The sequence below is a fragment of the Euprymna scolopes genome, chromosome 15 (genome assembly GCF_053919585.1).
Source record: "Euprymna scolopes isolate OS-2025 chromosome 15, ASM5391958v1, whole genome shotgun sequence".
Taxonomy (NCBI): domain Eukaryota; kingdom Metazoa; phylum Mollusca; class Cephalopoda; order Sepiida; family Sepiolidae; genus Euprymna; species Euprymna scolopes.
Genome location: NC_136496.1, coordinates 80,961,411 through 80,984,573, shown reverse-complemented (window position 1 = coordinate 80,984,573; position 23,163 = coordinate 80,961,411). Strand labels below are relative to the sequence as shown.

At 31.8% G+C, this 23,163-nt stretch overlaps 1 protein-coding gene and 1 pseudogene across 4 annotated transcripts in view; both read right to left on the bottom strand.

Moving 5' to 3' along the window:
* The window catches only part of LOC145293940 (uncharacterized), a 174,318-nt gene that overhangs the window by 110,072 nt on the left and 41,083 nt on the right, over positions 1-23,163 (bottom strand). For 3 of the 4 annotated variants that reach the window (XM_080140800.1, XM_080140796.1, XM_080140798.1), the window contains exon 2: positions 19,145-19,195. The exons of the other annotated variant lie outside the window; for it this stretch is intronic. In XM_080140800.1, the coding sequence (XP_079996926.1) occupies positions 19,145-19,195 (51 nt within the window). The remainder of the gene's footprint in view (positions 1-19,144; positions 19,196-23,163) is intronic. 4 annotated transcript variants of the gene reach the window in all.
* Positions 2,709-2,825, bottom strand: LOC145294469 (5S ribosomal RNA; annotated as a pseudogene).

Below are 23,163 nucleotides of genomic sequence, written 5' to 3'. Positions count from 1 at the left end.
AGGAAGGGGGGGGGGGTCAACAACGCATGCGTCAGATGACGTCGTGACCTGATTTACTTTAAATAGTTGAAAAACCGAACAAATTTCATATATGTCGCTTTAGCTCAGCTAGTTAAGGCCTTGGTTCATTATCTAAATGTTTTGGGTTCGAATTATGGTGTGAGATGTTTTGTTTTTTTCGATTTTTTAAATTTAAATATTGAACCCTGTATTATTTAAGCCATTTTTCACGTAAAGTTCATTTTCCTGTCTTTTTTTTTTTGTTTTTTTTTTTACTTCGCTTATTCTTAGCAACACCCCAAAACACCCGGGTACCCACCGATTTTTTTAATTTTAATATCGAAACAGGCTTATTTAAGCCATTTTTCACGTGTTCATTTTTGTTTTCATCGTTCGTTGCCTTACGTTAGTTTTTTTTGTGTTTTTTTTTCAATGTTTTGATTACCCCCCCCCCCGCTTAATTAAAATGTTTTCTTTTCTTACTTCGCTTATAACAATGCTTACATAGTCATCGTCGTAACGCTTGGCGACTTTCAAACATCTTTCACTTATTCGCTTATAACAATGCTTCATTCTGGCTGGCCGATTTTATTTTCAAACTTTGCCTCAGGGCTTAGGCTTCGATCCTACGCATGCCCCCCCTCCCGTCCTGGTTTCTTTTTTATTTAACACCACACACACCTACAAACACCCGTGCAACGCCGGGTACCCCTCGCTAGTACATATATAAAAGTGACCTTATCAGTGTGTGTATGTGCACAAAAAGTTTACTAAACTCCTCTCTGACTATTTGGTCTACAGAGTTGAAATTTGATATATAGGGTATTTGGACCTGTAACATATTTTCACTTTGGTTTGTAATCAGCAAAAATTGCTGCTAATAGAGCAAAATTGAAAAAACAGTTAGCCATGGCAGGTTAACTCGAATAAGACATTACTTTTGCATTAAATCAAACATTCATGACTCAAAGTTACTTAATTTTTTAACTTTTTTGTATCCATCTGTTGGTAACTCAGATGATAACGAGGCTGGAAAGATAAATAACGACTAAGGCTGGAGCACTAAATGCTCTAGTTTCAATTCTAGTGGATGTTACCCAAGTATTTCTTTTTTTTTTTTTTAATAACTTTTGAAATCATTACTAAATATTGGAAAATAAATCAATAGAGAATTGGCTCTATAAGAAATATGTAGGCATATTTTATGACCAGGCATGCCGGGCAGCCTTGTAGTATAAGACATTAAAATGGCATATCATAGTTTTTCATACAAAGCAATAAAACTGAAAGTTTGGATGCACTAATAAAAACTAACACTTAATCTAATTCATAACAAATTATTTTCTAAGAACAAAAAAAAAATATGAAAAAAACTGCAGACAGAAACATTTAAAAAAAAAAAAAAAAAAAAAAAAAAAAAAATGACAAATATTCTGAAATAAGTATAAATTTAATAAATTAATGGCCCCAAATAAAAGGCTTGCATTAATAAGAGGTTTAAACAATAGGAAAATTTGGCAAAAAAAAATGGAAATAATTTTTTTAAATAAACAAGTAACAAAGAAATATAACTGAAAACTTGTGAAAATTGATAACTAAATCGCATACATACACCCACTATTTCGAGAAAAACAAATACTGCTCTCTCTCTCTCTCTTTATATATATATATATATACATAATATAATTCTTTTATCCAGGTTAACATTATTCAGAGGCAAAACATCCAATGAGTTTCACAAGATTTATACAAAAGTGTTCAATACCAAAGTAGAGCAAGATATACTTTTTATTTACTTTTACATAAACATATAGGTATCGCTACACATTCATGAGTATGTTTCAGTCAACTAGTTAGAAATCACTAGAGACTTCATCGGGTGATGTTGCTATTACAAAAGGCGATGTTTCTGGGAGAACTTGACTTTTGTAAAGGCAACATCACCTTACAAAGTTATAGCTAGTTGATTGAAATAGTAATGAATACCCATATGTTTATGTAAAAATAAAAATTATAACTAAAAAGTGACCCAAAGTTTGAATGCACTAAAAATAAAATGTTTTTAAAATAAACAAATTAAAAAAAAAAAGCGTTCTTCCACTGGAATATTATCTGCATACATTCTACCCAACCTTCTTTCCTTTCTCCACCTACATGTTTACGAAACCTCTCCTCTATTCCCTCCTCCTTATAAATCGGTTCTTGTATAAAAAGGTATAAAAAATACCATCTGTGTCAGCCCAACAAAGTTTATGCTAATGAGAGAAACAAAATATTAGTCTGATATTTTACGCAAGTTTTCTTTCATTTGGTCTACACTTTCTATATGAAATTGCAGATCTTAATGATTAAAATTATTCGTTTGAATAAAAAACCAATTCCATAAAGATTTCTACAATAATTAAAATTAAGTGGCTTCATTCCTTTTCAAACAGCCAAACCGATTCTTGCAATAACAGCAATTAAATAAAATAAAAAAGTGTACAATTCCACATTTTCCTTATTACAAATATTAAAAAAAAAAAAAAAAAGGCTTCCTTCAATCTTGACAGACTATGGATACGCACTGTAAGGGTGCCTGCGCGTGAAATTTGTGTTGCAAGAGTTGCGCAATCTCCAACCACGCCTCTCCTGAGTCAACATTGTTGCATACCAGTGGCAAGTTGAGGTACAAGACGACTGGAAACAATGCCGAGATAAGCAGAGAGCACATACAGCGCCTAGAATTCCCAAATGGTCACCCATCTGGTATTAGCCACGCTCAACGTTGCTTAACTTCGGTGATCTGACGAGAACCGGTGTGTCAACGTGATTATGCCGTATATATTACAAATATAGGAAATGTAAAAAAACATTTAGACATCTTGTTTGATGAATCCTTATTGCAGATAGTGCTGAGAAGATATAGACATTTTTTTAAACCAGCTCTTTCAGATTGAACATTAAACAATATCGTGTCACATAAGTTGAATATATAATATACTTTTTTTATGGATTATATAAATATCTCAGATTTCTCAAGTGGTGGATAACAATAAAACACTTAAATTGTCAAATCTTTAGTTAATGCTTTGTAAAAAGTAATCTGACTACATAAGTGCACTCATTTTTCAATCAAAGATCAGGCCATTAGAACACAAGTGTACTCAAGTAGTAATCCATAATTTTTCCAACTATTCTAGCTGTCCATACCTGGCACTGCCCAGAAGGGTTTTTTTTTTTTTTTTTAATTTTTGGATTTTGAAAGTATGATTAAAAAGGTTTCTAAATTTATTCTGAATATTTAATGATCACAAAATAAATCAGTTTTCTTAAACAGTAAGAAAATAAAATTGGTGATTCATTTAAGATTAAGACAAAATAAATTCTGGCAGTTTAATATGTAAAAATAACTGATTAACAGAAAACATGATTTAATGTATAAGTCACATGTAGACATCTATGTGTGTGATTATATGTGTGTGTATATATATGGCAATTAAGCTATGCAGAATATTCTGCGTTTCATCCACGCTAGGATTCATCAGTCTGAATACTAGCCTGGATGAAATGCGGAATATTCTGTGTAGCTTAATTGCCATATATATTTTATAACTTACTAACTAGCTCTACCTACGTATTGAGTACTGTTGAAGTAAATACTTAAAGTTTACGCATAAATTTATACTTTCGTATATTAAATTTATGTGATTAAATGAAGTAGTCATATGTGTGTGTGTGCGTGCGTGCGTGTGTTGATCCAAAAGAATAAGGCAGTTTCTGTAGAAAAATTTACGAGATTGGGTTAAATTTGTGTTGTATTCTTTTTTTAACCATTACATACACACATATATATATATATATATATATATAAAATTATGAATAATTATTTTTTATACCTACAGAGACTAGTGTTTCATGCTTTTGCAATCAGTACAGGAAACGACTATTGCCGATAGTCGAAAGATTCAAACCCAGTCACAAAGCCACCTTTGATTCCATTAGCAAAAAACGTTACCCCTGGGCCAACTGCCATAAGAATCAAAGAAAATTTAATATTTATAAAGCTAAATAAAGGCATAACGTTCAGATGGTCTATAGTGATCCCGCAATGGAAAATTGCAATCTTGCACACAAGGCCAGCTGACCGCCTTTTATTTCCCAAACAATGCTCAACTCTTAAGAACTTAGTTCTGAAAGAGGTAAAATTATATATGAGAGAAATATAGAAATAGTATTCCGACAAAATAGGGAAATAAAAAGGAACAGGTTAACCCTCTCACATGATTCAAACACCCCCTATAATAATTAATACATATAATCTCAATCAATAAATTACATAACACTCATTTCATTTCTGTTACAAACCTATATTTGAATGTCAACGGATATATTTCTCTCCAGTAAGAATATTAACGGCATTCATATCTGTTAAAATTACATTAACGACTATATGACATCACTAAAATTTCCCTCTCTTTAAAAGCGCAAGCACCCCCCCCCTCCTTTTTGAATTTCCAACGTCTTTTTCCGTTTTTCTAAAATAGAACAGTGTCGCACTTTGCACGTGAAACATTTTCAAATATTTTGTACTGGTATTTTTTGTTTCTTAATCCCATTCATCCAGAGGAAGTCTCGAAATAAAGACGAAACGTTGATGAACACATAATACGGTTTGTTCCTTTTTATTTATATATATGTCACCTATCTTCCCTTAACATCTAGTAGCACATGACACCCTCCCCCCAAAAAAAAAGTTAAAAAAAAAAAAAAAGTTCAAAAATGTATAAAAAAAAAATACATAAATAAAAAATACTGCCATCCTTATTGTCTCAAATTTTAAATTGTGTCTCCTCATCATTGAAGCCTTACTCATTAGAGTAAACAAACCCACTATCAACCAAGCTTGATATGAAAGAGGAGAGGGTATACTTAAATGCCTTAGCTGATTTTAAATAACTTTTTCAATAAATTCACTAATTTAAATTTTGTAACTCATGTGCCTGACAAAGACTCATGAGAAAACGTTTGCATAAAATATATATATATATATATATATATATATATATATATATATATATAATGAATGAATGACAAAAGGTCTATATTCCAAATTTCACGATGTTGACCATCTTACAAATTATTCCTTTAATTCAATTGACACTTACAATTCTTGACAGTATCTGTTTTGTAACACAAAATCAATCACTTAATTATTATATTAATCAGTGAATTTATTTTGCCCTTAACTCAACATGATTAAAAAATCTGAAAATTGTAAGAGAAGCTGCAAATACCTTATAGTTTGCTTACATTACGCTATTTTGAACTTTTATGAAACAGATACTATCAAGAATTGTAAGTGCCAACTGAATCAAAGAAATAAATTGTAAGATGATCAACATCACGAAATTTGGAATATAGACTTTTGTCTTTTATTCATTCATTAGATGCTTTGTAATTATATTGAGCTTCTTAAATAAGGATTAGTATTAATAAAAAGGAAATAAGGGAATAAAGAATATTTCCACAGAAATTATATATATATATATATATATATATATATATATATATATATATAAAAGCGAAAATGTGTGTATGTATGTATGTTCACTTTTTGTGTATGTCTGCGAAAGGCTTTTTTTCCGAGGCCTTCTCGGGGGGGGGGGGGGGGCGCTCCTTCTTAAAACTTTTTATATCACATCTAAATGATAATATCTATGACTTAACAACGGGGGTCGCGTGTGTATTTAATTTTCCCGACTTTTACCAGCTCGCCGCGTCTTCAAAAAGCGAAAAGTGGGGGGAAACAGTAACTAGCTTGCAGCACAAAACTAGGTCAAACATCGCACCACTTCCTCGCATCTGTGCATTACACTTTATAAACCTTATTTTAATACACATCAATTCCTCTTCCCTCGTGGCCGAGGTAGTTAGGTGTCTGGCTTTCTTTCCCTTTCTCTTCCATCTTCGCGTCAAGGCTTCGGGGGCTCAATCCTAACTTTTTTTTTTTATTACATTAATGATTTTCACCCTAAACAAGGCGCATTGCCACTTTGGTGCAGGGAGCTACTATCAGGGGCAGCAACTACTGGGGCACTATGTTGGGATTTGGGCAGCAAGATGTCGGTTCACGTTGCACTTGAACTTCTGCATGTCAGTACAGTTAGAGAAGCAGGAACTTGGAATGGAATTCCAGAGTCTAGTGGTTCTGGGGAAGAAACTACTGGAGTAGAAAGATCTTTTACATCTAGGGATTTCTACTGTGTAGGGGTGGGATTTAGCTGCCTGTCGGGTTTGTCGAAGGTGTCTACATCGTGGGGGCACAAGTGTCTGCAGTTCGTCAGAGCATTCACCATTAAAATACTTGTAGAACAGGCAGAGGGATGCAACGTTTCGTCGATGGGACAGAGGCTGAAGCTTAGATGCCAGTTCCTACTAAAAACTTCCTACTAAAACTTTTTTTTTTTTCTTTTACACCTCCAAACACTCGGCCAACATTTTTTTTAACGCACACACCTCCAAACACCCGGGCAACGCCGGGTACCTCTCGCTAGTATATATATATATAAATTCCCCAGACCAGCAACATTTAACTGTGCTGTCCAGGAAAGCTTATTGATTTGTGTGATATAAACAGATAATATTGGAAAGAGATCAAATTTTCCTTGTCTGTTTTAAGTGCAGTCTGTTTGAGACAACATATAAGAACAATATAAAGAGAGCAAAAAAAGGTAATTTTTGCCATGTATTTTTAGCATAATTACAGATTTATATGAATCCAATGTATTGTGGTCAAATCATAATTACCTTTGCCAACAAAGCTAGAAAAGGAAGATTCTGAAATTCTGAGCAAATAATTGGAAATACGATCTTTATAAAACATCATATTTCAAGTAGTTAACAAAAAGAAAGAAAAAGATTATTTATATTGATGAGGCATCACTTACCAAGGCCGAAGGCCATTTAAGGATAAGGGTTAATGAAATCACCAGTTGGATGATGAACAATATAAGATGATTGGAAAAAATGGATAGCATGAGCTGAATTTTATTACAAGTATTTGTTGACATTGGACTTAAAGATGATCATGTTGTAGTCAGCTGGGAAGCAGCCCCATGGTAATTTCTTAGAACAAAAATGTTTATGGAAGCTCTGTTTGATTTTAGATACACAGAGGAAGAAAGAAGAGTTCTTAGCAGTAATTTTAATTGGACGAGTTCTTGCTATGAATCTTTTACAGAGTAGAATTGGAGATCAATCGAACACTTACTCCAAAAATAAAGGGAGTGGCATAAGACTGGCAACGTCTCTCTTGTGAGGAACAAACTATAGGGAAAAGAAGTGATCATCCCCACTGGATTGCAAAGTTGATTTTGTACTGTGTCGAAATAAGAAAGAGTGCTCTCCAGACATGGCAAGAGTATTCCATCTTAAAACCTATTTGATTCCCATACAAATACAGGACTGAATGAGGAGTAAGGTACTTTCTGGAGTGGTAGAATGATCCAACCATTTTTTCCCCCCCAGAGATCTTAACAGATTTAATGTAATTTTTCAATTTCAGGTCTCTTGGTTGCCGATACTCTTAAAAGAGCTGTCATAGGTGATTATGTCATCTGCGTAAATGTTAAGAATGATCTCAGAATATGATTTGGAAAATCGTAAAGCAAATCTAAACTGGATCTTCCAGGTATACTGGTATTAATACAATGTGCTTCAGACTTCTGGCAATCTTTTTTTTTTTATTATTCATTATTTATTTATTATTGTTGTCACATTTGGGCTGGTGCATCCGCTACTAGTCTCACTCCTGGACAGGGTTCAAAAGAGAGTCGCCAACCTAATGGGTCCTGAACTGTCATCTAGGCTTCAGCCTCTGTCCCATCGACAAAATTTTGTATCCCTCTACCTGTTCTACAAGTATTTTGATGGTGAATGCAAAATCCAACCTCTACACACTAAAGATCCCTAGATGTAAGAAAGCCTTCTACTCAAATAGTTTCTTCCACAGAAGTGCTAGACTTTGGAACGCGCTTCCGGGTTTCTGCTTTCCCAACTGTACTGACATGCAGAAGTTCAAGTGTAATGTGAACCAACATCTTGCTGCTCAACTCTCTACATAACATCCCTGCAACTTATGATCCCAAAAGTAGCCCTCTACATCAAAGTGGCATTGTGTCTTGTTTGGCGTGAAAATAGAATTAAAAAAACTAATTTAATAAATAGTTAGCATTACAATGTGATTTTTTCTTTTTAGATAATTGTTATTTTATCAACTTGCATGAAAACAGTTATGTAAAAGATGCTTAAAATCGTTTGAATTATGCAAATACCATCAGTAATTCAAAAGTTATAATTTTAAGTGTCAAAATTTATGCTTTTCCACGGACATTTTTCTTTAGAAAAAGTGGGCCAAATTATGGACCTCAACATTTCAAGAAATTTGGTAATTTCATCACTATTTATTTATTTCTCAAGCTATTCTCATGAAACTTGGTACTCTTATGTAAAATTGTGTACTCTTTCTGATTATGCAGTCAAATCTGATGTATCTGTTTACCATAAGCCAGGAATTATAAATTTCAATTTTTTTAACTATAGTAGGTGTCTATTCATGACCAAAACTAAGTATTATAGTGGTATTTAAATATAGCTTTGAGAGTAGGTATTTACCTGCCTCCCAACCAAAGGAGAGCTTAATCTGGGGTGTAGCCATTGAATGCCTAAAGAGCATTCAAGGCCGGTATTTACTACTCCCCTCAAAGAAAAGAAAAAAAATGGAATAGATATGAATCAATCTCAGAAATAAATCGAAGAAAATTTTTCATATAGATTTTGGATTTCCGTAAAAGATGGAAATTCGCATAGTCGACCAGAATTTTTTCATTTTAGAACCAATCCAATTTTCAATTTTGTAAATCCTCTATCTGATCCAAAATATACCCCTATTTTCTGAGATGTAACCATAAATCGTACTCTACATGAATCCTCGATGTAGCTTTAACAGTACCAGGATATCAGGAATCCTGATAACCAATAACTATATATTCACCAGTTGATGGTAATTTTTGTCATTTCTATTTTACTCAAAATTCAACTATGTAAACAAAGAAATAAAACGGTAATTTTTTACTTGTTTCCACTTTAAGATTTAAAATGATTACTTTTATAGGTTTTAGGGTATGCTGAAAACGAATATTGCATTTAAATTTTCTGTAAATAAGTAGTTTTCCGGATATTAAGTAATGTCATTTCTTAGGTTATTGCTGGTGGCCATCTTGGTACACGCAAGCACAACCCCGAGAAACTATGCGCAAACACGCATACCAAGATGGCCACCAGCAATAACATAAATTACATTGCTTAATATCCAGAAGGCTACTTACTTGCGGAAAATTTAAATGCGATATTCGTTTTCAGCATACCCGAAAACCTTAAAAGGTAGTCATATTAAAAATTGATCAGTCATCTAAGATGTGCAGCAATAACATACTGAATTTTCAAATTCTACGATCATTTTAAATGCCTGTACAAAAAAAAGTCTGTAAACTTATTCAAGGCACCTCGCACAAGATGCTAACAACCTTTGACTATGCTATAGCTTTATTTCTATACACACAATTCTCTTGTCTCTTCCCATCTCACTCCAAGAATATAAATACTTTGTCATCAAAGCAAGTTGACAGATCCGTTAGTGGAATGGTAAAAATAGCATAATCTTTGTAGATAAAAGGTTAACATCCTGTATGGATCTCATTTTCCCATTTGTGAATATTTATTGTTCACAACCTCATAGAATAATTTAACCAGTTCACTTAATGGTAATTCATAGCTATGCAAATACTAGCATCTACAAAAATGCAGCAGTATACATAATAATTATAAGAAATATTACGTTTCTGAATTTTTTTTAGATGAGTATTGATAATTCGTATTATTTGGATTCTTTGAGGCATAATAGCTAATGTACTTAGTAAATTTTAGTTGTAAAGTTACATTCTTCTAGGAAGTTGAAGGTTCAATCATCAGTGCAGGCGATACTCAAAATACAATTGTAAATTACTTAGGACTTCTACCCAGTCATGGCTGATGGAATGAGAGCATGCTACTCCAGTGAATTAAAGGATTCTGGTCAAAATTCTGCACAGATTCCAGAGTTAGACAGAATGATTCCAGAATTCGATAAGATATACCTGAAGAAGATTTGAGATTACATCAACTGAACTATTGTGAAAATAAGACTCAAGATAATAGTCCAAAAAATCCAAATATTTGAATTGTTAAATTTTGATCAACTTAGGTTTTGATTAATGTAGAGAAAAAAAGCTTTTTTTTTTTCATACATTCAAGATTTAAAAAATTAAAATATTTATAAAATATCATATTTCATCCAATGTAGATATTAGCATTTTTAGCAAAAAATGCTAAAGACTTAAATTAGTTGGCATTACTGTAGTTTAGATATCTAAAAAGAAAAACTAACATCCACAAATAGACATTTTTTTTTTCCTTTATACATAACAATATGGCACTCTCAAAAAAGGAAAAGCACGTTCTGAAAACAATTTCTTTATTTGTACATCATTATAGACAGCCGGTAGCAGATGACATGTTCCCAAGAGCGACCATTATCTCTTGATTATGTTTAGAGACCCTCCTCGCTCCTTTTGTAAGAAAAATGAACATTATATATCTATATTAAACAAAGTGTCATCAGTTTCTGTTTGTGTGGGGGTAAACACTGAAACTAATTAACTGATCATTATGAATTTTGGAACACAGCTGCTAGACATAAATAAGATAAGCTAAATCAAAGTACATTATGAAACATTTTATTTACCTCCTTTTCAGGATGTTAGACACAAGGTCAAGTTTGTGTTTGATGAAAGTGTTTCTGTAGAACAATTTGGATTCAAACTGAACACACTCAGATTGTTAATATGTGTTGCTAACCACTGTCACCCCCAAATGTTATGCAATGCTATGCACATATATATATATATATGAACAACCATTAATAAACCACAGAGTTCAGTAAATAGGCCAAAGAAAAGAAAATTTTTAAATGTTGTTCTATAAAAATGCGGATACAACGCCGTTAAAAGGGAATGCGCTATCAATGTTATCAAAGTGGAAATAATTTGAATATCATTTTGTTAGTTTGTATAGTTGATTTTTTTTTTTTTTTTTAAGTATAAAATTTCAAGCTTTTTATAGGGAGTCCAAGAAGTCACTGAAGGGTTTGAACTTGAATAGATTCTATATTTTTGATGATATCTTTTTGTAATTTTAACAATGTGACTAAGACATTGGGAATTTTTTAAAAAATTTTTTTAATGCAAAATTCAAACAATCTTTATGAAAAAAAAAAAAAAATAATAGCTTTTAAATGTTGCACATTTTCAGCTCTGCATATTTGTGCTCTTTCCAAAACATTATTCATCACAGATTGCAGAATCTCTGCATTGCGATTTAACTCCCTTATTTCGTTCCTGATGTTTTCCTTCAATTCTTTCAGGGTTTGGGGTTTGTTAACAGCCTCTTTCTTTAAGATATTCTCACAAGAAAAAGTCGAGGCTAGTTAAGTCTGGAGAACCTGGTGGCCATTTGACATTGCCAATTGAAAATCCAAGGGGGAAGCTGAAAATGGGCAACATTTAAAAGACATGATTTTTCATAAATAAAGATGGTTTGAATTTTGCATTTTTTTTTTTTTTTTTCTTAATTTCTCAAGGTCTTAGTCAGATTGTGTTAAAATTACAAAAAGGATATCATCAAAAATAAAGAATCTGTTTATGTTTAAAACCCTTCAGTAAATTTTTGGACAACCTGTATAAACCTTCCAAATAACATGAGCCATTTGCACTCACTTTAGTAATGGAAGATTCAAATGGATTGTCAGCTTGTGATAAAAATTTACTAAACATTCACATCAAAATAAATTCTTTAAGTAAAAAACAGAAAATTATTTTTCTTCAAAATAAAGTAAATTAATTAAGTGTTCTTACAAATCAAAAAGATTGAATTTTTAAAGTTGTCCTGGTTTCAAAATCATTGACTATTTTTAGTGTAAAATATTAAAATTTAAACTTTAAAATGTTTCAAAAAGTCGTCACTTTGTTCCAGAATTTTGGAGATGAGGATTAATAATTTGTATTTTTCTGACTAGTGTTCTCATCTTGACACACCCGAAGAATATCAGACGTTATATTGCTTACATAAGTATCAATAAAACCAATTGAATCTTAAAAATCTGTGGTTTAATGTCTCCCACAAAATGTGCATTTTTACCATATTTGAACCCAAGCAGTCCAAAAAGAATGCCCACAAAAAAGCAGGAGATAGTTTACAAAGCTTTTATGTTTGTCCTTAAGAATCCAAAAAAGACGACTTTTGTCCTAAAAATAAACCAATTTTGTCAATAATGACAGTCTTTTTTTAGATAAAAATTTAAAAGAAAACTTACTTCAAAATCTAAGCTTTTTTTTTTTTTTTTTTTTTTCACTGTAACAAAAATTTAAAAAATTTGAATATGTTTTTTTTTTTTTTAAAAAATCAAATTTTAATTAATGGGTTATTTAGAGTTATAAAAGTATTATTTTCAATACTAATTATTATGCATAAGATAAATTTGAAAATAATTTTTTTATTCAAGTTGTGTAATTTTCATTAATCAAGTGGTAAAGTTGCAGTTTAGACCAGCATGTGAATAAAGTGTAGTTTCCGTGATAATGTGACGTGGATATATTTATAGAGACAACATACAAAATATATAGCATACACAGGTTTATTCTTCCATAGAAACAGAGCTAGGAGGGAAAGAAGAAAATGAAAGCTATAGTTCAGATATCTAATATAATTTCTCTATGACAAGCTTTTTCCATCCCCCACCATTTTTATTGTATTGCTTTATATAAACATCAATTCTTTGTGCGAGTATATTGCTATTACTACTACTGCTAGTCTTGAAACATCAAATATTTATATAAAATATGGCTATAAATGAAGCAACTTTTGATCATAGATTTCTACCAAATTGATTACACTGATAGAAATGTGCTGATACACTTTAATTATTCAGATTGTTTTTGCATTCAGTAAACAAATATTTACATATACATATATATGGAACTTGTACAGTTTAATCAAGACATTAAAAAAATGAAAATGTCGAAAAAAAAGGTTATATTGTACGAATTCGTTTTGAACAGAAGATCTCCGAAAAAAAATTTCATTTAATTTGATCAAGTAGTTTGGTTTTTTTTTTTTACAGCGAAAAAACATGTTTTTATGAGAGTGCGTTGAAGGCAGACAGATTTTTTTCTTAATTTTTGTTTGGAGTTTAGAAACGTCATGGGGAGTTAACTCCAGTTAAAGTGCCGACACTACCTCCCATCTTTAATACTAGCTTTTCTTCCTAAAAATTGAACCTTTTGCTCAGTATCATAACAAATTGTTTTTTCGCTGTAAAACAAAAACTACTTGATGAAATAAAGTGAATTTTTTTTTTTTTTTCGGAGAACTTCATTCCATAATGGATACATACAATTAAAATTTTTTTTTCGATATTTTCATTTTTTAATGTCTTGATTAAATTGTACAAGTACCATATATATATATATATATATATATATATATATATATATATATATATAAGGAGAGTAAAAAATGAACCTTGGGTTTAGTTTTAACAACATTGTAATTCTCACTTTGCTTATTTTGTCCTTTAGTCCTCACATTCCATGAGCTATGTTTTTGACAAAAGGAGAAGAACTGCTCTTTTCTGGGTTGGCATCTAGCCATATAACATTTATCATTGGCTAGTTTTTAACCTTGGAGTAATTTTTTTTTTTTTTTAATTATTTTTAGTTCCTTACATCAAGTGGCTTCATGCCTTATCTATTCTATTAAAAAAAAGAAATAAAATATATATAACACTGGACACTTGTATACATATACACAGCATTAGTCTGTTTACCAGCTCTGTCCTGCATTGAGCACTCTTTAATAATCACGCGAGTTTCATTGGATTTACATTTAGGAAACCAATTGATACAACCGTTATATAACAGCATTATTTTAAATGTATAAAAACATAAGTGATGGTCATATTCTTTTTCAGTTAAATACTGGAAAAAAGTTTACTTACAGAAGAAACAAGACAAAAATGTTAACAAAAAAAGTGAAACTATTACAGATAAAGAAAAGGCACACTAAAAGGGTGGTGGTGGTGGTGGTGAGGTAGATGATGTCAAGACTGCAATCAAGCTTTAAAAAAAAATTTAAAAATAAAAAATAAAAGCACCAAGATTAGATGCACTTGAATAAAATAAAGTCAAATATGACCTTCAAATAAGCAGGCACAACATATTTATTTATAAAACATCAAAGTTTCATTTACTAAGACCTTATGGAAAGTCTAAGATTGCTTTCTTCAGTGCTTTTTTAAAAGTTATTTTTAAAAGATCCAAACAGCATGAAATGCAAGAATTTAAGATTGTTTTATTTTATAGTAGAATTGCAAATAAAGCATTCCAAACTTTTTAAAGCCGTATCGAATCGTTCTTATACATTTTTATTCTTTAAATTTGGGATTAATAATTTTCTTGACTAGAACTTTTTGTTATTAAATTAATCTGGAAAAAAAATAGTTGTCTGCTTTTTGATTACATATAAAAAGGAAACTATTAATACTACTGCTGAATAAATTTTGGATGAATTATATCCCTTTAATTTAGCACATGCATACTGGCGGTAGTCACCCCCACCCCACAAACACAGATGTTAAAATGACTAAAGACCAAGATACAGGTCTCGCAATCATCTATATCAATTAACAAAAAAAAAAGCCGGTTGACAATGTCATGAAATAAACCTACTAGATGACTAAACAGTATAGGCATTTTGAAATAGACTATATAATACCTTAACTAATAAATATTTTTTGCTTTGACTTTACAAAAATAATTGTCTTTTTAAACTGTAAAGCTATCAAAAAATTTTTTGTTTATGCAGTTTTCAAGATTGTATTTTTTTTTAATAGAATACCTCAGCATCCATTTTGTTTTTGTATGCATTTCTGATCAATTTCACTCCCGTTCTGGAAGACCTTCATAAAAAGAAGTATATTGAAAAATACTTGACTTGTAATTATTAGGAGGTTCGGGTAGAGGCACTAAGTCTAATATCAAGCAAAAGAAAAGTTAATTATTAAAATGTTTAGTCTTTTTTTTGTATTTTAAAATCTTTGTTTTTTTTTTTAGTTTTTACTTCACAACGGAATTTAAGGTGAATAATTGGGCAAGAAATTTAGCCTTATATGTTGCCATGCAAGCGACATCATGGTGGTTAGAATGGGTGAAGACTTATTGATTGCTCACTGCTCACCACACTATTATAGATTTTCCAGAAACCATGGTTTCCTAATTTCGATGTCTATAGCTTATACAGAGTGTAATAGCCATAGTTAAAAAAAATAAGTATACCAAGATGACCAAAAAATCTATCATCTTGATACACCTACTTTTAGCTAGTTATTACTTTTATATTGTGTCTATTTGAAGCTAACTTATGACAGTAGAATCAGTGGAATGCTTGCTGCCTATACGCAATAACAGCTGCACAATGGAGTTTGCTATAGAACTTCCATATGGGGACAATCACTTCTATGACTGCTTTGACCCATTCTGCTAACTCATATATGGCATAATCACATTTGACACGCCAGTTCCCGTCACATCACCGAAGTTAAGCAACAATGAACCTGGCCAGTACCAGATGAGTGACCATTTGGGATTTTCAGGTGCTGTATATGCTCTCCGCTTATCTCAGCATTGTTTCCAGTCATCTTGGATTTCTCCTTACCACTGGACTCAAGCAGTGCCAATTCAAGAGAAGTGTTGTTGGAGATTGTGCAACCCTTGCCACAGAGTTACATGGGCAGCTGCCCCTACAGGGGGTATCCTTTGTCTTTCGAGACTGAACGGAGGAATCGCTAACTCATTTGATAAAATGCTTCACTTCATAGGATATCTTTGAGGGATTCGCAATCAGCTCATTAGTAGTAATATCTTGACATTTAAGTTTGAGATCAGAGTTTAACACGATGTCAATCATTATCACAAGGAGTGAGCACACAAGTCTTGGGCAATGTTGTTGAGAATAGGTTGAGAAGTGAGGCTTGCTGATCTTCATGATCTGGGAGGTAGGTTGGGAAAGTCCCAGTTTATTGTTACCAGCTCAATTTTTGAAGTTCAAGAAGCCAAACCAGTCTTTGTAGTAGACATTAAAATCCCCAAATACATGGATTTGGGTCTAAGGAAAAGTGCTATTTCTAAACTATCAAAGACAGTTAAGTAGGGCACAGTCTGCAGTCGAATGAGAATGATAAAGGAAATATAGGTGTTGTAGGGTTAATCTAAAGCATTCAACTCTAGACTAAGTTTTTTAGTCAAGAGGGAAGGTGTTATGGGTATAAACTTGGAACTTGTGCATATACTTGTCAGATTCTTTATAGGAGAGTAGGAAGTATCCTAAAATGTCAAAATGATTCAAAGAGATTAAGGGTTGTAGATGAGTTTTGCTTTGTGCTAGGGATATTCAAGGAGTTTACCAAGAGAAAGGATTTTTTTTTTTTTTCAAAGTCAGTTCTAAATCCTCAGATTTTTTTTTTTTTTTTTTTTTTTACACAGGAATCATCACTTTTCTAGGCCCGGAGGCCATTCGAGGATAAGGATTACTGGGTATACATTAGTCAATGTGATTATAGCATAGTAAACATAAGTAGTGGGGATTTTGTAAATTGGATTACTTGGGGGATGGTTCAAGAACTTGTTTACGTTGGACTTGAAGACAGATTGTAGTCAGCTGTTAAATAGAGGAAGGGGACGTTTGGTTTGTTTAGTTTTCTTTTTATGGTCATCATTTATATATTTTAAGACAAATGCAACGCCCCCCCCCCCCGTCACTGACCTAAGAAAATTAACATGATGATCTGCTTATCTTAATCTGCAAGGAGTCAAAAGTTAAAGTTTAGTTTTTTATTTTTTTAGTTGATTACATCAAGCTAAAGCTCTGAAGTATTATTGATAAAAAATAAATAAAATAAAAGCAGGTAAGCAAAAATAGTTTATAGTTTAATCAAACTATTAGAAAACTTTTTTTTTTAAATATGCATTGCACAATCAACAAAATTTTAAAAAAGCAATAACTTTTACATGCATCTATATGAAGGTGGGGGGTAGGGGTGATTAGTCATATTTGCAGGAACACAAGTTTCATAAACTGTTTATAAAAACAAGCTTGAGAAAAGGTTTTCAAGTTTTCATGCAGGTTTCAAGTCAAATAAATAGCTGAACCACCTTCCTACAGATTATTTGGATTCATTGAACTACTGTTCTCGTCTTTAGTGTGATTTTCACTTTTCGGTCGATGTAACCTCCGACCTTCTTTAGGTGTATCTTGTTGAAGTCGGGAATGTTTCTGTTGAAGTCGGGAATTTGGACGGAATTTCGAATGAAACACTTTTACTTTATGGGGGTAGCATGCTCTTGTTCCATCAGCCATGATTGGATAAAAAGATCCTAAGTAAATTGCAATTGTATTTTCGATCGCCTACACTGAGAAAACTTTCCGTGAGGACCCGTGCCACAGTGGTTAGAGTACTTGGAAAAATGAATTGTAAAAGTGATATTCACCTGAATAGAGAGTGTATTTACAGCAGAACATATTTCTGATAAGATCAAAGAATTCTTTTTTTTTTTTTTTTACAGATGAGTTACTGCTTATCAAGGTCCAAAAGCTATTCGAAGATAAAGGTTAATGAGTGAAAACCGTAATAAATGGCAATGGTGGAAATTAAGTAGAAACTGATTATTTACTAGAACAGTTCAACAAAAATTTATTTTTATTTATTTATTTGTGGACTATTATCCTCATCTTTATAGTTGTTTCACGGACGTTTCGTCAAGCAGAATTCCCATTAAAATAAAAATTTGTTTACATTAGACTTAAAAACAACCATATTACAGAGCTAAGAAGCAGTCCACCCCCCACCCCCTCCCTGTACAGAGTTCCACAGACGGGCAGTTCTAGGAAAGAAGTGTTCCTCATAGAGTTTCCATTTAGTTTTAGGTAGAGAGTAAGAGAAATTGCTGGCAGTGATTGTATTAGTTGCAAAAGTTTTAAAAGGCAGGGCCATAAATTGGAGCTCAGTCAAGCGCCAACTATAAAGATAACGACAGAGCAAAAATAGATCCGCAACATCTCTTGTGACAGGTGGACGACACTCACCAGATTTCAAAGTTGGTTTTGTACCAAGATATTCCAAACAGCCAATGTGGCAGCAAGTACATATTTAGTTCTTATATAGATTAAGTTAGGTTGTTGGTTGTTTTTGTTTTACAGCATATCAACCCTTTTTGGGTTATTTAATACCGAATCCAAAGATTTTGAAGAAAAATTATTTTAATAGAATATATTTGTTGTTTTCAAGTCGATTTCTATTTAACCCATAGTTGGGACCCTAACAGGTACTACCACTCCGGGTCAGAGTGGACCTGGGAGCAATGGCAATTAAAGGGTGGCTCCACACTCCCCAAAGCCTGCAAGCTGGGGCCTCACCACAGATTAAGTTAGGAGTAAGATATCATCATTATGTTAATATATACTAGCCGAATGATCTGCTTAAGGGAATGCTTAGTTTTGGTAACTGTAGAGAAAGATAAATAGAGTATGGGGGGGGTGCAGAAGAGTAGATTCTGATGGTATGGTCATTCTGAAAGAATGGATGACAGTTCTTAGTTCAGTAGATGTAGAACAACTGAGTTAGCAGGTTCGGTTCACAGGGAAAGTTCAAAGAAAACATGGGGGGGGGGGACAGTTAAAAATTGATTTGAAGGAAAAAAAGAAATAAAATCCTGGTCATAGATAGGTTGCTTCGGAAGTCATTTTCTTATAGTCGTCAGATGCATGCCAGCATGCAAAAGAAGCGTTAAACGAGACACGACAATCACTCGATGTTATTTACTGGTTTTAGTGAGGTTCATTCAAAAACATGCATGGGAGGAAAAAAAAAAGCAATTACTGATAAAAGCAGGTTATGGTGGAAAGGTTATATTAGTAAATGGTACAATGGCTATAAAATTTTTTTAGAGGAACAGACCTTTCCTCTGGGCATTCTGGTTCTTGGATTCCTTTGTAGATGAATTTGCAGCTGCCATAACAGATGATAAGCATGCAAAGGTTATTTTTTTTTATCAAATTGTCATTTCAGTTTGCAGTCAGACAAAATGCAATTATTACTTGCAAAAAAAAAAATAAAAATAAAAAATAAAAAATGTTATCTTATGATTTATCATATAGCATCATATACAAGTAATTCTCAGATTTTTATAGGTGAATATTTAATTTTCTTAACCCTGCGTTTGTCACCTGAGTGTTCCAAACATGGTTAGTCCCATGGGGTGTTGATACCCCCCCCCAATACGGAAATATTTACAGTGTTATTATTTTGTAAAATATAGTTATCCTGCTGTCTACAGTCCCTGTTGAATAGTTTGAAGCACTTGTAGCTTGTTGATATTAATATAATACAAATTATAAAACTAAGGAAAAATTAAGATATTACATAAGCAAAGCTCATAATCACGAAACTGAAAGAGTAATAAATTGTAAATAAAATAATCCCATCAAAACTTATGATAAAAGAAAATACCAAAACATTCCATATCAAATATTACTTATTTACAAATTTTCATTCCCACTGGAAAAATACAAAATTATATAAATTATAAAATTATACCTACATTAGTCAGATGGGGTGACTGGACACCCCAGAAAGACAAAACGGCGTCTACCTCCAAGGAAAATGGAGATACAATTGTGCCATACCACATGCACTATACCCTCACTGAGTCAAGAGAGTACTGGGAGAGAGAAAAGAAATAAGTTGCCAACTAGGAATTATGAGCACTTAAGTTGGAGTGACAAAACATCTATGGGACTAACACAGGGTTAAGACAAGACATCAGTTAGTTCTTTCAATTGTACTTAGGATTTCAACTTAATGAAATTATTTAGTTTTCACCTTCAAATTTTACTAATACACAAATATATTTTTTCTTGTTCTGAAAGAAAAAAACTTTTTAAGCACAAAAACATTTTTTTTTTCATTTTAATAATCAACTTTGAATGTAAAATAAACAAAAACTTCAATTATATTGAACATATTTTAAAAAAAATTTTTTTTTTAGAAATATTTCATCAATCCTAATCACAAGAATATTTTCAAATCATCAGTTTCAAACAAAAAAAAACAAATAAAACAATTAAAAAGAGGAAAATATTTAAATGATATTGTGCATTTATTTTCATTTGCAATACATTTACAGACATTTCTTTCAAGATGTAACAAGTCTAAAACGTTTAGAAATATTTTTTTAAAATATTAATGTGGTTTTAAAAACATTTCAATAGCTATATGTCATACAGACTTTAAATATGTATATCTGATTTTTCTCTAGAGCATTATTTTAAAAACCATCTTAACAAATGTTTGAATTGTTTAGTTGGGAAAATATCAGACTGAAAACAGTGAGTGTACTGTTTTGGTTCTATCCCCCAACCCCTGCCACATTATTTCTAAATAAAATTATGTGAAATATAATGTAGTACCTGTTCTGTTGACATCAGCCCATCTTCCCATAGATTACTTTTTCCTTTGGAAGGTTTGTTTGTTTGCTTCATGGCATATCAACCCTTTTCAGGTTATTTAATGCCGAATTCAGTGATATTGAAGAACAATTTTTTCATAGAGCACATTTGTTTTTTAAGTCAGTTTCTATTTAATCCATAGTTGGGACCCTAACAGGTACTACCATTCCAGGTCAGAGTGGACCTGGTAGCAATGGCAATTAAAGGGTGGCTACACACTCCTCAAAACCCGCAAGCTAGGGCCTCACCACCGGATATAGTTTAAGGTCATATCCAGGACCGTTTCTTTGGAAGAGAAGGAGAGTATTATCTATTCTGTTATGTCATCCTCCCAGGCATTAACTTTTTCCTTTCTTTGGACGGGAGATGGGGGAGGGCATCATCATATTCCATGTTTGTTCACCATGAAATCATCTTCCCTGCCTAACAAAAATATGCCCCATCCAGATGCATATTTTTGCTAGTTTTCATCAAGTTTCACTCCTAGTATAAACTCACCTAAGATAATGATTCAGGAGACCTTTCATCATCTTCTCCAACAAATTTTACATAATACACTTAGTTTGGCACTTCAACACTATTAGGACGAAATTGTAATACTGAATTTCACATGAAAACAACAATATCTACATATTCCTTGTATTTTTAAGATGATTATATCCCCAAATTACAAAACTCAATAAGGTAGAAAATTATTTATTAAAGAAAATAACAAATAGAATTTGATGAAAATGATCATAAGACACAGAAGAGTTTCAAAAGGAAGGTAATTTTCCATTTCGATTTAAACAAGATGGCCGAAATTTTCACCTGCTAACATGATTAAAGTTTTTTTTTTTAATAATTCAGTAATATCCGGGTAATTTCGACTGCATAATTTAGAAGCTACCATTGTAATTTATTAGAATTGACAAAAAAAAAAAAGAAAGAAAAAAAAAATCTGTTGAAACCATTGTTTTTTTTATCTGAAAACTCCATTTATCGACTACAAAAATTCGTCCCAATAGTGTAGCAGCGCCCCCCCTTTTTTTTATATATATCTATATCTGTGTGTGTGATGTTTGTGTATTCCCTATATAAAGAAATATTAGGATTAAAAAATCTTCATAAAATGTAAAAATGTATTTTTTTTTCAAATTTACTGGGGAAGACGATGGAAGAGTTCCCCTTAAAACTTGTAATATATTCTATTTTGATAAAATATATACCATTTGTATAAAATTCACCAGGGAAGACAATGTATATGGTCACAAATCTCTTGGTCATCCTATATGTCCACCCTCAATCTCTAAGTGAGTCATGATGATGTAATATAATAAACTTTTATTCTGCATTTTCCATTTAATATATTTTTTCACTCCTAATAGTGTTGAGCGTTTCTTATCTTGATTTTATATATATATAACAAAAACTGGTTATTTGGACTACTATTCTCATCTTATTTATTTTTCACACTGTTTTGGAATGAAAACAATCTACCTTGCAGATAAAATAAAGTGTGGGGGTTTGAAATGCCCGAGTTTAACGGAAAGATATTCAAAGTTTGAAAAGATGCATCTAAAACAGATCACAGGTTGCATCGGCCAAACATGAAAACAGCAAAGATACGAATAGTAGTCTGAATAACGCAAGTTATTTTAAAATCCAAGTCATTTTATTTTTCTTGGACAAAAATGCAATTACTATTATGCACATCTTGTTTTTATTTTTTTTGTTTCATAGCAAAATATTTTCATTTCTGAGGCTAAAGTAATGTGAGAGTTGCTAATTGTCCTTCAAATATGCAAAGATTTTATATTACTAGTGTAAAGTAAACCTTTCTTTCATCGTAAAGAAAGTAGTTTAGCCTTTACAAATTACATTAATATTGAATATATATATACTAGCGGTTCTCAAACCTAATAAAAAAAATTTAAATATAAAATAAAAGTAATCATTTTTTTTTTTTTTTTTTTTTTTTTTTTTTTTTTCCAAACAATTGAAAAATTCAAATTTAGGGGGAAAAAATTACTCGGGCTCTGCAACTTACAAAAGAAAAAAAAAAAAAGATTCATTTTAAAAATCTAACAAGAAAAAAAAATTTTAATTTTAAATGTTAAAACAAAACAAAATTACTTTCTCTTTGAAGAATAGAAATGTTTTTTTTTTGTTTTTTGTAAATTCTGACTGATCATTTCCTGCAGTTGTTCAACCAAATTTATACCTTTTTACTTTGGTGGAAGCAGGCTAAAAAAAAAAAAAAAAAAAAGAAAATGGGAGAGAGGGCATAAATGTTGATATTAAGGCCCAAGTACTTTCAATCTCATCAAAGACCTAAATTAAGATCTACAGAGACAATATACTAAAAATGTTCCACTAAAACGAAATATGTAAGCTACTAACGCCCAAAAGTATCCTGTACCTCTATAAGGCCACCATTCGCCCATGTATGGAGTATTGTCATATTTGGGATGGTGCATCTGCTACTAG